The 15,748-nt window shown below is 38.9% G+C and overlaps 1 protein-coding gene across 2 annotated transcripts; it reads left to right on the top strand.

Annotated features, from left to right (window-relative positions):
• Positions 1–4,773: 4,773 nt before the first annotated feature.
• LOC139984505 (carbohydrate sulfotransferase 1-like) lies at positions 4,774–15,613 on the top strand. 2 transcript variants are annotated; one of them, XM_071998419.1, is made up of 3 exons: positions 4,774–4,929; positions 7,636–7,806; positions 10,344–15,613. In XM_071998419.1, exons 1-3 carry the CDS (start codon positions 4,878–4,880, stop codon positions 11,465–11,467), a joined length of 1,347 nt encoding a protein of 448 aa, XP_071854520.1. In that variant the 5' UTR covers positions 4,774–4,877; the 3' UTR covers positions 11,468–15,613. The 2 variants fall into 2 exon arrangements, with proteins under 2 accessions (XP_071854520.1, XP_071854521.1); XM_071998420.1 differs by having other exon boundaries at positions 4,881–4,981.
• The last annotated feature ends 135 nt before the right edge of the window (positions 15,614–15,748 follow it).

Below are 15,748 nucleotides of genomic sequence, written 5' to 3'. Positions count from 1 at the left end.
TTTGCTGTGGTTAGTGCGAGGTAATTTTTTTCCTAGGCTACACTTCATCTCCGGAGCTTGCATAATGTGTTCAAAGAAGATTAGCATTTTCTGCTCCTATATTTTAGGGCTATAGTAATAATATAATGAAGTATGAGGTGTGTACACTATAGTTTGACATGGCGTTTTCCACGACTAAAGCAATGTGCATCATTACATGTACACGCAGAGCCAATACAAAGTCCTAACATCTGTATACATAACGCTGTGTTTTGCCGTAAGTTTATACGTTGATTATTGGCAAGACAATCGCGAATTTGGCATCAATTAAAAGAACATAGTCTAATTAAGCCAATTTAACCAAAAATGTGCATTTTTCTCCTGTAACGAAGTTAGTTCACGGCAAATTAACGGCACGTTTTGGAGCCATGAGAAAAAGGGGCCAAATTCAATGGAGATTTATCAGAAAGTACAACAAAAATAGAAACTTTTACTGTTTTATTACGAAAAATAAATGTTGTGAGATTCAACTCACCGCGTCATGGTGGATAGCGACGCCTTTTTTGCATTATTTAAACATTTAAACCAGAGGGGTAGGTCTCAAGCAGTTTCACGAAATTTCATACGTCTGACCAAATTTTGGGGGCGGGTCTACAAGAAAACTGCTCTCTGAGCTCATTAACTCGCTCGTTGGGGACTGACTACAAGGGACTTCTCGGTACTTCGGCGCTCGTTGAATCTGGCTTTACCGGGCACACAGAAGATATATAGCCTCTGGTAAACTTACTTTCCCCTGTCGCAAAGGGCTACAAATCTAGTGTTCGCATGATACTTTTGAAAGTAGCAATATATTGGTTATTGATCTTAATGGTTAACTGTTTTTCCAAGACAACCCTCCCCTTAGACATTTCAACATGATGCGAACAAAAACACCGCCCTCTAGTAATTACATGCAATCGGTGGGTGAGTGGTTATAATTACCCATTTCTGATCTAGGGGATACATGTGGTACTTTGTTCACGGGCTCTAAGTGATATTGCAACCGCTGTGATGGATACGGAACGTGTAAATTCGCTTAGGGATTTGGTCTGGGAGACTTGAAGTCCTGAAGAGAAGGGGTCAGGGATAAAAAGCCCGGGCCAGGGATTAACCGGGCTATGTGGTCAATAAGTGGGCCCAATAATACACACACACACACACACATATATATATAATTATATATATATGTGTGTGTATATAAGTAGATAGCGGACAGTGTGTATAGTGAGCTTATGTCCACCACGGCCGGATAGCGTGTATAGTTAGTTACTGACCACAGCGGACAGTGTGTATAGTGAGTAAATGTCCACCGCGGATAGGGTGTATAGTGAGTAACTGTCCACCGCGGATATGGTGTACAGTAAGTAACTGTCCACCGCGGATAGAATGTGTAGTGAGCTTCTGTCCACCGCGGATAGGGTGTATAGTGAGTGAATGTCCACCGCGGATAGGGTGTATAGTGAGTAACTGTCCACCGCGGATATGGTGTACAGTAAGTAACTGTCCACCGCGGATAGAATGTGTAGTGAGCTTCTGTCCACCGCGGATAGGGTGTATAGTGAGTGAATGTCCACCGCGGATAGGGTGTATAGTGAGTAAATGTCCACCGCGGAAAGGGCGTGTAGTGAGTAACTGTCCACCGCGGATATTGTGTATATAGTAAGTAACTGTCCACCGCAGATAGGGTGTATAGTGAGTAAATGTTCACCGCGGATAGGGTGTATAGTGAGTAAATATCCACCGCGGATAGGGTGTTTAGTGAGTAAATGCTCACCGCGGGTAGGGTGTATTGTGAGTTAGTATCCACCGCGGAAAGGGTGTATAGTAAATTACTGTCCACCGCATATCCTTAGAGTTAACTAATCAAAGCTGGAATAGTCTTCCATATGGCAACCCGTTTTGTATTTTATTATTGGATGGAAGATAGAAGGAGATATCTCTAAACAAGACGTCAGATATTGTTAAAATAGTATCACGGAAGTTACATATATCGAATTATTAAGGGGGCGTTGTGTTCAGGTATAGTGAACTGTGATCTAAGGATTGCAAGTTCGAGTCCTGGCCAGATCATTGCGTTGTGTCCTTGGGCAAGGCACTTTATCTCCATTGCCTCGCTTCATCCAGGTGTATAAATGGGGACTTGCGAGGAACTTGTAAATATAGTTGTGTGCGCCGGTGGACACGTGGATGTGGCTGTGGTGCACTGTGGTGCCCCAGGATAGATTGTTTGAATTGTGTACACTTTGGTGTGTAGGTGTGACAAGTTACCAATGGCCAGGGGTTAAGTTTTAAAGTCGTGTGAGACGGCCTTGGCCTTGAACAAGAATGTAAACCTTCAACTTTAATTTGAATAGTTTCTACATTTCACGCGTCAGATATCCTCTGAAATGACGGTAATATATAGATATCCGTAAATATATTAAAGATGTATTTAAATGTGACGTCAGTTAAAGTCTCATATGTGTTTGCCAAATTTTAACCTCGACTTTTCCAGCTTTCTGCCCTAAAAGCGAAAATAACACCGTTCTATGCAATTTTCATATTAATAATCATTATTTTTATTGAGTTATCTGTAGATTCTACAAACTTCATTCAAAATTTGCAAGCCCCGCCCAACAGATTAGGCCAATCACAGGGGCGTATCCAGGATTTTCCAATAGGGGGGGCGCCAGGCATGAATGATCGCCGTCCTGGGGGATGGGTCTAAGGGGAGGGGTGTACAATTTTTGCTTTCGAAGAAGGGCTGAAATGCAAAATGGTGTCATATGCATGGGCGGCGATCCGTACTTCCGAGTGGGGGGGGGGAGGGGGGGATATGACCTTGTTGATTATCTAAGCGTAGCGCCACCATGGGTTGGCGCGAAGCGTACAAGAAAATTTTGGGATTAACAAACCCTCTAGATGGCCGGAAACGGCACTTCCCGAGGTTTCCAAGCGGCATATACCCAACTTTAAAATAGGGATGTCATGTCCGAAATATCTCATAATCAGGATCCAAAATACTTTTTTTTTAATTTCGGGTGTTATTTTGGGAAAATTGCCCCTGTCAATCTTGTTTCAGGCGCAACGTTAGAATGTTCGAGAGCTCTTTTATATTATTCGATATAAGAAAATGGCCTCATGCAGGCTATTACAGGCTTATACACATGCAATACACAATTACACATAGTAGGTACCGATTGCTAGGGCATCCAGGTGAAACGTGTATTAAGCATTACCCTGGTTACATGAGATTCTCAGCTGTTCGAGGGAACATGTACGTGTGTAGGCCTACTATAGGGCCTATATGAATACTATGAGGGTGCATATATGTACTATATCAATACCGTGGGCGCAATAATACATTTTGTTGTTATAGGGCCAATGAAGCCTACAGTCAACTATTTTTGCTTTATAAAGACGCTTTATTTGAAAAGATCGCACTGCGTTTATGGTAGGCGAGAAATGAAGCTAAAAAAGAGCCGTACATTAACGAAGATGCATAAATGTAGGCATGAAAATATTCTTATCCCTGGCATTTGGTGGGGGGGGGGGGATATGGTGCATTACATCCCCTCCACCCATTTTCATGGGGGGATATATCCCCCTCCACCCAGGATCGCCGCCCATGGCCATATGTGATCCATTTTTCGACCTTAATAATAAGCAACATTTCTAGTAAATATGGACACAAAATGCACAATTTAGTATGGCTGGCATGTCACTTAGTGTTTATAGTGATAATACAAACACAATTACCATCTATGTTTCTAAAACTATTATGCCGCCGAACTTCGCCAGAACCTTTTTTTTTGCAAACAAAAAATAAAGCATACGGAAGGGGGGGGGGGGGGTTGAGCGATCACCGACATCTCACATAAAGGTCGTCATCAATTTTTTTTTTTTTGGCTAAACTTTTTTTTTTTTGGTGACGGCCAATAGGCGGGGGCGCGCGCCTGTTGCGCCCCCCCCCCTGGATACGCCCCTGAATCATATCTCTCTGTTTTGTTAAAGAGCCTTAGGCCTGTGTGCTAGCCTGTGTTAGGTCCATTCTCTTGAATAGTATATCTTTCTTTCTGTCTTACCGATGTAGCTTGCGAAATGTGTCATTTCCTTCCATTGCAAGGAATAAACAGGTGTTTTCAGACGTTTCCTCCATGAAATTGGGTCAAAAAAGTGGACGATATGAGTATATATAGGTTACATTTGCGTAATGAACATGCTGATATGGGCGGTCGCAGTAATTGTACGGTAAATTGTTCGCGCCAGAAGGGCAACAGAAAATAAATTTCTTTCTTTCGATTGCGACAGCTTTTCTCCATTAAACCCACCTTGGTCAAAGTGCATTTAAACGAAGAAATATTGAATCTGCTCCTGAAGTTTGTTTTCCAAAGTTCGTGAACAAACACACATTGAGACTTTAACCTTTCATATTTACAGATAAGTGTTATAATATTAAATACACCTTAAAGGGATGGTAACTTAAAAGATATCTGCATTAATATGTATATATTTATACATCTCCAATTACAAAAAAAAACTAAGACCGCTTACCATACGTCCGTCCTCCGTGGCGGGCTGATATGGTACTTGGTTCCTAATGCATCATACACAGGTAAAGACTTCTGAACTGTATAATTCATGGGGAAAGGGGGCTACATGTTCCATTATTGTTAGAAAAATAAGAGCAAATACTCCGTGTGGCTTCTTCAATTGTAACGAGCGCCCTTATACTATCGTCGCATTATACGTGTCAGGTACTTGACGCTAGTCGATATTAGCCAACTTGGATTTTGGACTTGGACACACAACTGATACCGAACATGGTAATAGTGTGCTCTAGTCAGTAAAACTGCCTCAGCGGAATTAACAATTTGGCTATGGCAAATCTAAGACGGGAACAGAAGAGGAATCCAACACAGTTATTCAACGGTGGGTTTATTCTTTCTTCTCGTGCCGTACAGTGCATTGCAAATGGTTATAGGTGCGTGAAGAAACTCTAGTACTAGGTCATTCAAAATTCAGTTTATTTGGGGCAGGCTATTAATTTTTGGCAGGCTATAAGTGCATGTCCTTCTGGACCGTGACTCTACGTGTCCACTCTTTATAAATGTTATTCCTACTCATGTATATTTCGTTTGAATATTTATCACTATACTCGGTGAGCTTAATTAGCCTAAATGAACAGTCAACTTAGCCCGAAGTTAAATTTACAGCATTCATAAACTGTATTTGAATAAATTGCCGGGAAGGCCTATATCATTTGTACGTGATGATCAAGGAAGTATAGTGCTCAACTAACACAGATCAAATTACGCATTTTGTAGTCTAATTATCATTAACTTTACGTTACGGGAAATGAAACAGTTTTAACTCGATATGGGAATCAGTAAATTTAGTATAATAGTCGTAGTGTGTGTGTGTGTGTGAGTGTGTGCGTAGGAAGCGAACAAAACCACAGTGTGACCGTTTAAAATATTACAATGCACACAACTTGATCGCTGTTCAACTTACACTATATAGGAGTGAAAGGCTTTGGTTTCGATTATAATCAAAACATCTGTAGTCATGCAGGCGGATGTGTGTGTGTGTGTTCTTACTAGTCATATACGTGGCTAAGATCATATGTAATATATGTTCCCTTTCGAGGGGAATGGTGATGCGCACCCGACGATGATCACACAGTCACAGTCCCGATGCAAGGGGACTGGGGTTGAGGCGGATCAGTCGTTAGGTAGTTTTGGTTCGTGCCCAGGTTCTTTCCTGGGCGACTTTTCCTTTTAAAAAAAAGTATGTTGGACAAGTGGGACAATACACACCTGTACGTGTTGGCCAGTTTTCTACGGTGTAACGTCCAGTTGTTGGCCAGTTTTCTACGGTGTAACGTCCAGTTGTTGGCCAGTTTTCTACGGTGTAACGTCCAGTTGTTGGCCAGTTTTCTATGTAACGTGCACTTGTTGGTCGAATACAATTGATTATGCCTAAAATTCACTCTGAAAGGATTAATTTTATCATCATAGTTCATTTACATAAAAATATAATTTGTCCAAAAAATTGAAGCGATTCCTGGTTCATTTGCGAATATACGTGAATATAGCAAAAGTGAAACATCGCCCTCTGTTTGAATTGTCCCACAACCGCGTTGTATGTAAGTGACTCTTCTGCCTAAACTATAGTTTGAGTGGGTTCCTTCCTGATGCAAGTGTTTATAGAGTGTTGTTTTGCGTATACTTCAAGGAAAAAGGTATCACATATAGACCTAGAAGGGACAACATCGTTATGAGCCATTTCATGTAATGTGCTGGTTGGAGTTTTTATCTTTCTTTTATCATGATTATGACTTTATACAAACTGAAAGAAGTGAAATGAAGAAGTATACGCACTCTTTGTTACATTTTTATAGCAATATTACATGAGAGAAAAAATAATAGTGTAATCAATACTAACGGTTAGTCGAATTGATGATGCAGATGGCTTATGTGTGAGGAAGAAAGATAATGGTAGGGGCTACATGGGGCTTTGAAGTAATGACTCTACCCAAGCTGACCAACAAGAAGTAATGATAAGACAAGTACCTAATGACAATGGTTGATTGGGGAAATAACATTTTCAAGAACATATGTTACTCATTGTTGTATTGTTAAAGCTATTCATTATATGTTTTGATAATTTTGTTTTGTTTTCGGTTTACTAGGGCTCTCTCTCTTTTATGCTTGGAGTGTGAACATTTTTATCCGTCAGTGGCCTGCGCAAACGGGAGTGGACGACCCCCACCCACGTCTCCCCAGCCCCGCCTCCCTCGCCTCCCCGGCCTCCCCGCCTCCCCCAACTCTAAACAAGCAGACGTCCAGTGAAGTCTATGAAACCTAAAAGCATTGAAATCTAAAAGACTTATGTTCAAAAATTGTACTTTATTGGAAAAATGTTTTTTGAGGTGATGTTGTAGTAATGTTATCCTAAGCTCCTTATAAAGTATATTTCTATAATGAGCTCACGTAATAATGTGTGTGTGTTTTACCAGGGAGTTCCGTAACAACTCCCTGGTTTTACGAGGTATCCAAACCATGACATGAGCCAGTGTTATCTCAGAAATTAAACCATGTAGAAATGTGATTTGCATTAATTGTTGTTGTTTTACTTGTTTAACAATATTCAGTGAATTGTTTTTTGATTGTTTTTGTACACAGTCTTCCTGAAAATATAGTTCACAAGTTAAACACACATTCGAAGAAAACTTTGTAAACTTTGTAATTAAACTAAACTGCGGTGCTGTAGTGGACTTGAAACTGAAGCTAGGTATAGCTACATGCTTGTAATGTTAAACTGAACTTGTGCTAATGGTTACGTCATTGCGTAAAGATACCGTTATTACAGAAAATATATATTTTTATATTATGTCATTGCTACAAGATATGAATATTACAGGTAGCATTTGTTGAAAGTGCTGGTCACTCGACGACCATAATAGAGAAGACTAATGAACGGCATGATTATTGTAATAAATTAATGATCGGCAAGGTACAATTACAAACCATACTTAGAAACATCTATATTAATGTCACGTCAGAAGTCAGAGTGATCAACAAATCAGAAACTAACGGATATCATATTATAACGTTGATTTGTATTCTTCTTCAGAAGCCGCTCCTTCGAGGCAATGTCCAGTCACAAGTTTCCGCTGCGGGTTTTTGTGGTGTATTTCATTCACATTAGTTATCAGTTTTGGTCGCTTTTACTTCTCCGGCAATGTTAGTGATGACTTTCTACCTCAAAAGAAACTCAACTATAAAGAACCACGATTCACACAAGGTAAGGTTTGTTACACAATCATTTACCTGTCGTTTTACCCATTGACACCTCGCTTTCATCTTTTTCTTTGATTTGAGACCAGATCACAGGCTTAGTGTTTCCATGTAGGAGATTCATGTAAGCTTTCTTACCAAACGAGTTGAGTTGAGTTTATTTCTCTCTGTTTGACCTCACTTGAGGCAGCCGCGTAGCCAAGAGAGGGGGGGGGGGGCGACCATCTTGTCCAGAATAATTCACATCATCCTTACCTAAGTCATTAACAATAATGTAAATTTCCTCGTTATTAAATTAATTTGGAAAAAAAGACGACTTTTTATCCTTGGTCCAAACATTTCTTTTGCTTAGCTTAGTGTTATTCACATGACAAGAGGGTGATGAGTACTGCTCCACAAGTGACTCACATGTCTTCTCTTGTAAACCTACTCTTAAAGTGAATAAAAGAGGATTATGCTTATCAGATATAAAACATGATCAACTTCATCGACAGTAACATTTTCGATCGATTGAAACAATTCAGGAGAAGCAACTACATAGTCAATGCAACTTTTGCCCCATAGGTTTAAATTAACAACTGCCAAGTCCTAACCGAAACGACCATTAAAGATATGTAAATCACAGCTTTTGCACATTTCGATGAGTCGGTGGCAATTATCATTAGTTCCTTCATCTTTGTTATATCTTGAAGTGCAAATATACCCAGTGCATTTAAGTCTTCTTTTGAATTAAAATTCTTATCTAAAATACCCATACCGCCCTAGCGAAAAAAAACGAAGTCTTCATAAGGGATAAAGTCATCCAGAACACCATGTGTGCGTGCGTTAATTAAAGACACCAATTGAACAATTCAGTGCAGCATTATATACTGTGTCATCTGAGTAATATACAATCATAGGCGATGTCGCCAAAGAGATTCTCAGTCGCATCTAAAAGCATTTATCAAACTGGCATGTTATACATAACATGGAAATGGTCTACCGTGTTATGGTACCAGGAAACTGATCTATAGTTTAATGATCTGATCTATCAATTAGTGTGATCGTGGAACTGGTCTATCTATTAACGTTATCGTGGAACTGGTCTATCTATTAATGTTATCGTGGAACTGGTCTATCTGCTCATGTTATCGTGGAACTGGTCTATCTGCTAATGTTATCATTGAACTGATCTATCAATTAATATTATCATAGAACTGGTCTATCTATTAATGTTTTCATGCAACTGGTCGATCTATTAATGTTATCTTGGAACTGGTCTATCTATTAACGTTATCGTGGAACTGGTCTATCTATTAATGTTATCGTGAAACTGGTCTATCTGTTAATGTTATCATGGAACTGGTTTATCTATTAATGCTATCCTGGAACTGGTCTGGCAGCCTATATTATCATGGCATTGAGCTTTTCAGTAAATGTAATCATGGAACTGGTTTGTCAGTTCAAGCTATGGAACTGTTCTGGTTACGGACTCAATGTAACTCATGTTTCTTCAGGAACATTAAAACAAGATGTTTTAATTGATTTAGTGACTATAAGTGGCGTAAAACAATGGATTTCAAGGTTTTAGTTTCTGAATTCGAGGATTCTGAATATATATATATTTTTATAGTTACAAGATTGAAATTCACTCAGTGAAGGGATCAATATCACATGCGAGGTTCATACAAGCTTCCTTAGCAATCGAGTCTTTATCATAAACCACTTTTTTTTCTGAACCTAGCTTCAACTTGAAATTGATCAACATAAGACGCTATTCGACTTTTTCACTAAATGGAGATTGATAAATAAGTTACTATTGCCAAATCCCTTCTCTCGTCGCAAGCCCCTCCCTTTATCAGCACAAAAAAGGAAGGCATAAAATGTTCAAAGGGATGTGACAATTAGCATTATTCTAACATAATATTAATGCGTACCAACCAACCATTCATGTTTAGATGAAACAGAACGTGAATTGTGAAACGTGTATGTATAGAGGCAGCTTGAACTAACTGCTTTGTTATGATATGATATGATATGATATTTTTTATTTTTTTATCTTCTATCATTTCACAACATAACAATAAAGTTGAAGTTTCATTACTATTTTACATACGTGCATAGATAAGACATGGTTTGGATCGTTTGCTCAGACTGAAGCTGATGTACGATTAACAAAACAGATAATGTGATGGATATAGAAACCAGAATAGAAATAAGCTTTTCTAGTCTGGTCCCCCCCCCCCAAACAAAATGTGATTAAAATGTTTGATAATCCCTTCTTATATATGTTCAGTACCATAGTGTAAGTAGAACAGTTCAAATATATGTCCACACGTGTAAACGTGTCACTGCTTCTTTTTGGCTTCTCTGTGCAGCCCTTTAGTGGCGCAATTTCCCATGCGTAAATCTTGTGTAGGGCCTACGTCCGCTGACTTCTGCATCAAGAATACTTCATCATAACTGGCGGTCATATCTTATGTTAACAAAATACAACAATTTCCTCGGGTTTTTCACGTTGCTGAATATGAACAGCATGATCCATTTATACGTTCTTTTCCGCAGGTAAATACTATAATCCTGCTAGTTACCAACTTTATGCAAGGGAAACGACTGCATGGAACGCCAGTGAAGTACTTCCAACCCCAGTCTATGAGAACAACAATTCTGATACGTTAACAACAGGAAGGGGCTCAGCGCCCGTATTCAAAAAAGCGATTGTGATCGTAACTGGTAAGAGATCAGGCTCGACATTTGTAGGTGATATCTTCAATAACTCTCCCGGGGTATTTTATTTATATGAACCGCTCAGGGAATTAATGATGTTATTTATTAAACGGAAAAATCCTCCGGGTATTAACTTTAACGAAATGGCGTTTTCCATCATCAATAATACGTTACAATGTCAGTGGAATAATTCTAGCATGGGTTTGATATTGAATCAGTCATGTGTCAAAAGCAGAATATTGGTTGCATGCGATCTGTGTAGGAGAAACCTCTCTGTGCAAGACCGTTTGACAAAGCTTTCAGAAGCATGCCGTGAACAGGACTCAGTGGCGATTAAATTAATAAGATTGCAAGACATAGCATATCTGGAACCATTGAGTTATTATTTAGACTTAAGAATTATTCACTTGGTGCGCGACCCAAGACCGACCGAAATATCGCGTATGAAAACACTGCCCAATCAAGACTTGATTAGGAGGAAAGGTAAAAGTGCCAAGGACGAGGTGGATCTATGTCAGCATATGCAACGTAATTTACAATACTGGATAAAACCTCCCGAATGGATGGTCGGAAAGTACTTACTTGTTCGATACGAAGACGTAGCAATGAATCCAGTCCAAAAAGCAGCGGAAATATACAACTTTGTGGGTCTTTCTTTAAATGATAACGTCACGAAATGGTTGATAAAGAATACACAATGCAATTCGACCATACAGATCTGTAACGAAACATTCGGAACCTTTCGTAACACCTCTGCCGTCATAAATAGATGGCGAGATGTCATGTCATGGAGATTAGTCAAAAGAGTTCAAAGTGTGTGCAAAGCCCCCATGAACTTGCTAGGATATAGGATCGTCAAAAGTGAAAACGATTTGAGAAACTTGAGCATTGACACTGTTGGTCCTCTGACCAAACCAGCAAACCAAACGGCAACATACTTGGCTATACGACGAAGAAGATGACGTAACTTATTCGAATAGAAAAATATCTCTGATGAAGACTATTTACTGCCGGCCTTTCTCTTTTCACCTCTCTCCACCTCTCTCTCTTTCTCCATATATTTGACTTATTTGTGCTGTTATGACATATAGTCTCGCTGGTAGAGTAACCAATACATTCTCCTGGAAGGGGGAAAAGAAAAGGGCGTTGTCTGTCAATGTATACTGTCACCATGGACTGTAATTACCATGGACAGGGTGTCACGATGTCATTATGCACATATGACAATGGGCCCTGGAGTATGCACTATGAATGTGAGGTGTTACTATGGACTGTGAGGTGTTACTATGGACTGTCACTACGGGTGTCACTATGTAGTGTGGCTTTGGACTGTGACTTTGGATTGACCATGGATTATCATCGTCATGTTTCTCGATGAATAGTGACAATGGGCCAACACTATGATTTATCAGTAAATAGATTGCAAGTATGAACTATAAATATATAAATGGACTATGAGAATAGATTTTGGAGGTCATCTGAAGCCTCTCCTGACTCCAGAGCTCATACGAAGTTACGAGTAAACTGGGAAGTTGATAGACTATCCGTAGGTCAATGGGTGAAGGCGGTAGTAGACGTTTATAAACTTTTATTTTATTAAGGATTGGTTCAGGTGTCTGACATGTCTATCTTGTATGAAAGAGCTTAAAACGACAAACAGAATAGTGAAGAAACTACCATGATAGCATTCTCCGTTAAGGAGATATCACATTTTGAAGATTTCAAAATTCTTTGCAAATGACTGGTGTAGAAAGACTAACTGTGAAGGTGTGATGTCACATCCTCACTTCCTTAACATGTGTCAATATATTTCATTAAAAAATAATTACATTTTTTTCACAAATCTAAAAGAATATAATCAAACATTCTTCACATGTTAAATCTCAAATACTTCCCTTGACACATAAGAGATCTCCTGACGTATATATTTTGGTTGTAAGTCATAAAATCTTACAAAATATTTGAATAAAATAACAAAGACTTTTCAGGAATGTGAGGATATGACGTCACAGCTAGTCTGATTTCAGCAGTTTCTACACAATCTGATAGAATTTTAAACTTGAATATCTCCTAAACGGAAAAAGATATTTGAATAATTTCTTCACTATTGGCTTTCTTTTATTGTCCTCTTTCATATAAGATAAACATTTGTGACACCTGAACTATTCCTTTAATGACATGCATAGACATGAATTACAGTTGGAACATGAAACTTTACTGCTGAAACAATCTTTGTCTATTCGTTGTTTCCTTCGCTGTGACGTAGCAATACTTTCTCTTTTGTACAAGTTTAAGTTACTCTCACAATGTAGCACTTACGTTTATAACATGTCATATGTAGGCATATTCGCCTTTAGAATCTCAAAATTTCAATTTTAATTTTCCAGTTATTGAAGTTCCTAATTTGAGTAGTGAAAGTCAACATTTTAGGTTCTTAAAAGTGGATTATACGACAAAGAGGTTACGTAGGGGTATTCCCCCTTCGTTTTATGCACTAAACAAATTAGTGTTGCGCCGATATCACCAATATCGGTTTTGGCCGATATCCGATATTATCATCCCAATATCGGTCCGATACCGATACGATACCGATATTTTTTAACAGACAAAATAAAATGGACGCAGTAAATGTGAGCCTTAACATCGTAAAGACTTACAAGTTGCTTACAGTGTTAACGTATGCTTGCAAATTTGCATCTTAATTAGGTTACGAACTGTCGATCACAATGTAAAAGTTATAATTTATTGAGTTTATACTCAATGTAAAACTTATTCACTTGACCGTATAGAGGAAAAAAAAACTGAAAATCAGTAGAGAAATGACCAATTGTGTACGGAAAGTAAGGTGGTACACATTTTCAAATATTACGAAAGATCGAGCAAAACACTTTCGAAAAATTCACGCAAAACTGGCATATCGTACTAAATGCAACTAATGTCATGTAAACAAGGCTCTAGTGCATCCATTTATGAATATACCGTAAGACCACATCTGTTGTTAAGCGGGTGGAAAAGAAAGTATTTTCTAGAATTTCCAAAAATACGGAAAAAATAATATCCTACCATAGTTAAGTGTATAACAAATAGCCTAACCAACTCGGCGGTTACAGATCTCACGTAACTAAAAAGTTCCTTGGCAACGTGCCAAAAATGTTAACAAACAGGTGTTACACAGGGGATGAGCTCACAGTGATTGGGAAGGTACCTGGGAAAATTAACAGCACAGGCACCGTGGTAGTTGGGTATAGGGTTAAACACTGCAGTTGTAAAAATGTACGCATAGTGCACGTTATTCATTGTTAGGCAGTCTAGAAACAGGGCTTTGCTGAACGTTGTTTGTTTCATAATATCGGAAGTTTTGTAAGTTGCACTTTTTAAAGATTGAAAGACAGATTAAATCTCTTTTCATTTTATAACATTATATAGGTACTCTAACTTGTGATTTTAAAATTTATCAGTTTCGTGACAATTTAAATAAAAAAGTTGTCAGTATTTTGTGTTCGCGGGAAATTGAACAAGGTTTTCCAACTTTGCTGAACTGTGCGGTTAAACATCATGTTCAAGGTTTTTACGGAGGCCTTTGAGAAAATGAATGGTTAGTACAGTGTATATATGCTGCACTAATGCTGTGTGTAGGCCAAGGTTCACGAAGGTCATTGGTTATATTCGCGCGCCGTAGACATGTTTTTAGAGGTTACGGAGGGTCAGGTTTCCATGGATATTAATCGAAAATGAATCTGAGTTTAACTGACGCTAAAGAAATGGATCGTCTTGGGCAGATTAACAGATCATTGCAAGTATAAAGAGGTAGCTCTGCTGTTAAAAAGAAAAGTTCAATATCGGTTTGCTGTTATCGGCAATTAGGCAAAATTTTACCGATACCGATATGCTGCCGATATTGCAAATATCGGCCGATACCGATATTGAAAACGATTATCGTAGCAACACTAAAACAAATCAAAGGAAAAATAAGCAATTTTCTTTCTTTGTTCTATACCACATTTTCAACTTCCTTCAAAAATTTGAAAGTACCCATATCTGTACAAAACAGCATCTTTTCAGATTTTTGATAGTTTGTATAGATAGAGTTTTCTCGATAAAGAGGTATTTTCAGTTTTGTCGAGATAGTAGTACGTCGTGTGTAAAACGGCGATATTTGTCAGCTATTTACCGGTTTACACACTTAATACATCTCTTAAAAACGGAACTATTATATTGTCAGCGTTTTGTCAAGATGACAAGTGTGCAAAAACGGTTATTTTTCAGATCATTTTTAAGTTTCCCAAGGGCGGCGGAAGCACTTTAAATCTGGGGGGGGGGGCACCGACATCAAAGGGCACTTTGCAGAAATTCGATTGGACTGATGCAGCCTTATATTTAGTACCCTTTTTAAATCTTATTGTATGATCTTATTTGCGTATACACATCACTCCATCAACGCCTTCCCCCCCCCCTCCCACCCCCCCCCTTCAAGGAAAATATGCATACTAGCACTGCAATATCCAATGTGCAAATTGGGAAACAAGGAACAAGTTTTCTTTTGAGACAAATTGAGGTGAAAACATGCTAGTTGCTAATGTAGGAATCTTCCGAATTAGAGTTTATTTCTTGTTAATATCTTAACAATTTTTTTTCCATTCGAAATAGCTTTGAGTTTGACCCACAGAAATTCATTAAAAGTCAGGGGCGTAGCCAGGATTGGCAAAGTTGTATGCACGACTATCTGAGCGGAGCGCCACCGTCAGTTGGCGCGGAGCGTACAAGAAAGTTTTTGTTTTACAAACCCCTCAGATGGCCGGAAACGGCCCTTCCCGAGTGTTCATTCTGGTTCCCTGGCTTCTTGCTAACTTGAGACACCTCAATTTTTATGTAGAAAAAGGGCACAATTTTTAACCTGAGGAAAAGTGGGGGGGCACGTGCCCCCTGTGCCCCCCGGTTCCGCCGCCCTTTGTTTTTGCAATGTGTGTAAGTCGGTAATATACATGCCCTTCTACGCTTATGTACAAATGAAATGCTAGTTTGAGCTGGTGGGGACGGTCGAGCTAGTCAGTTGTGCGGAACCATACGATGGAAGCATATATTGAACAGAAAACATAAGTTAAGATATTGCCGATTCTGTGTTTTGTTTCTATATCTGTCTTGTGTGAGAGTATACGTAAACGGGTCTAAGAATACACTCCCGAATATAGAAATGCCCAAAATATGATACCGACTTGAAACAAGTCGGATTTACCTCTATGCAT

The sequence above is a fragment of the Apostichopus japonicus genome, chromosome 17 (assembly GCF_037975245.1).
Source record: "Apostichopus japonicus isolate 1M-3 chromosome 17, ASM3797524v1, whole genome shotgun sequence".
Lineage (NCBI taxonomy): Eukaryota > Metazoa > Echinodermata > Holothuroidea > Aspidochirotida > Stichopodidae > Apostichopus > Apostichopus japonicus.
This window is presented reverse-complemented; position numbering and strand designations above follow the sequence as displayed.

Excerpts from the sequence above, each read along its gene's own strand:
- LOC139984505 (XM_071998419.1), top strand. The coding sequence starts at position 4,878 with ATGGCAAATCTAAGACGGGAACAGAAGAGGAATCCAACACAGTTATTC. Across the intron at positions 4,930-7,635 it reads TCCAACACAGTTATTCAACG|AAGCCGCTCCTTCGAGGCAA; the intron begins GTGGGTTTATTC and ends ATTCTTCTTCAG. Across the intron at positions 7,807-10,343 it reads AGAACCACGATTCACACAAG|GTAAATACTATAATCCTGCT; the intron begins GTAAGGTTTGTT and ends TCTTTTCCGCAG.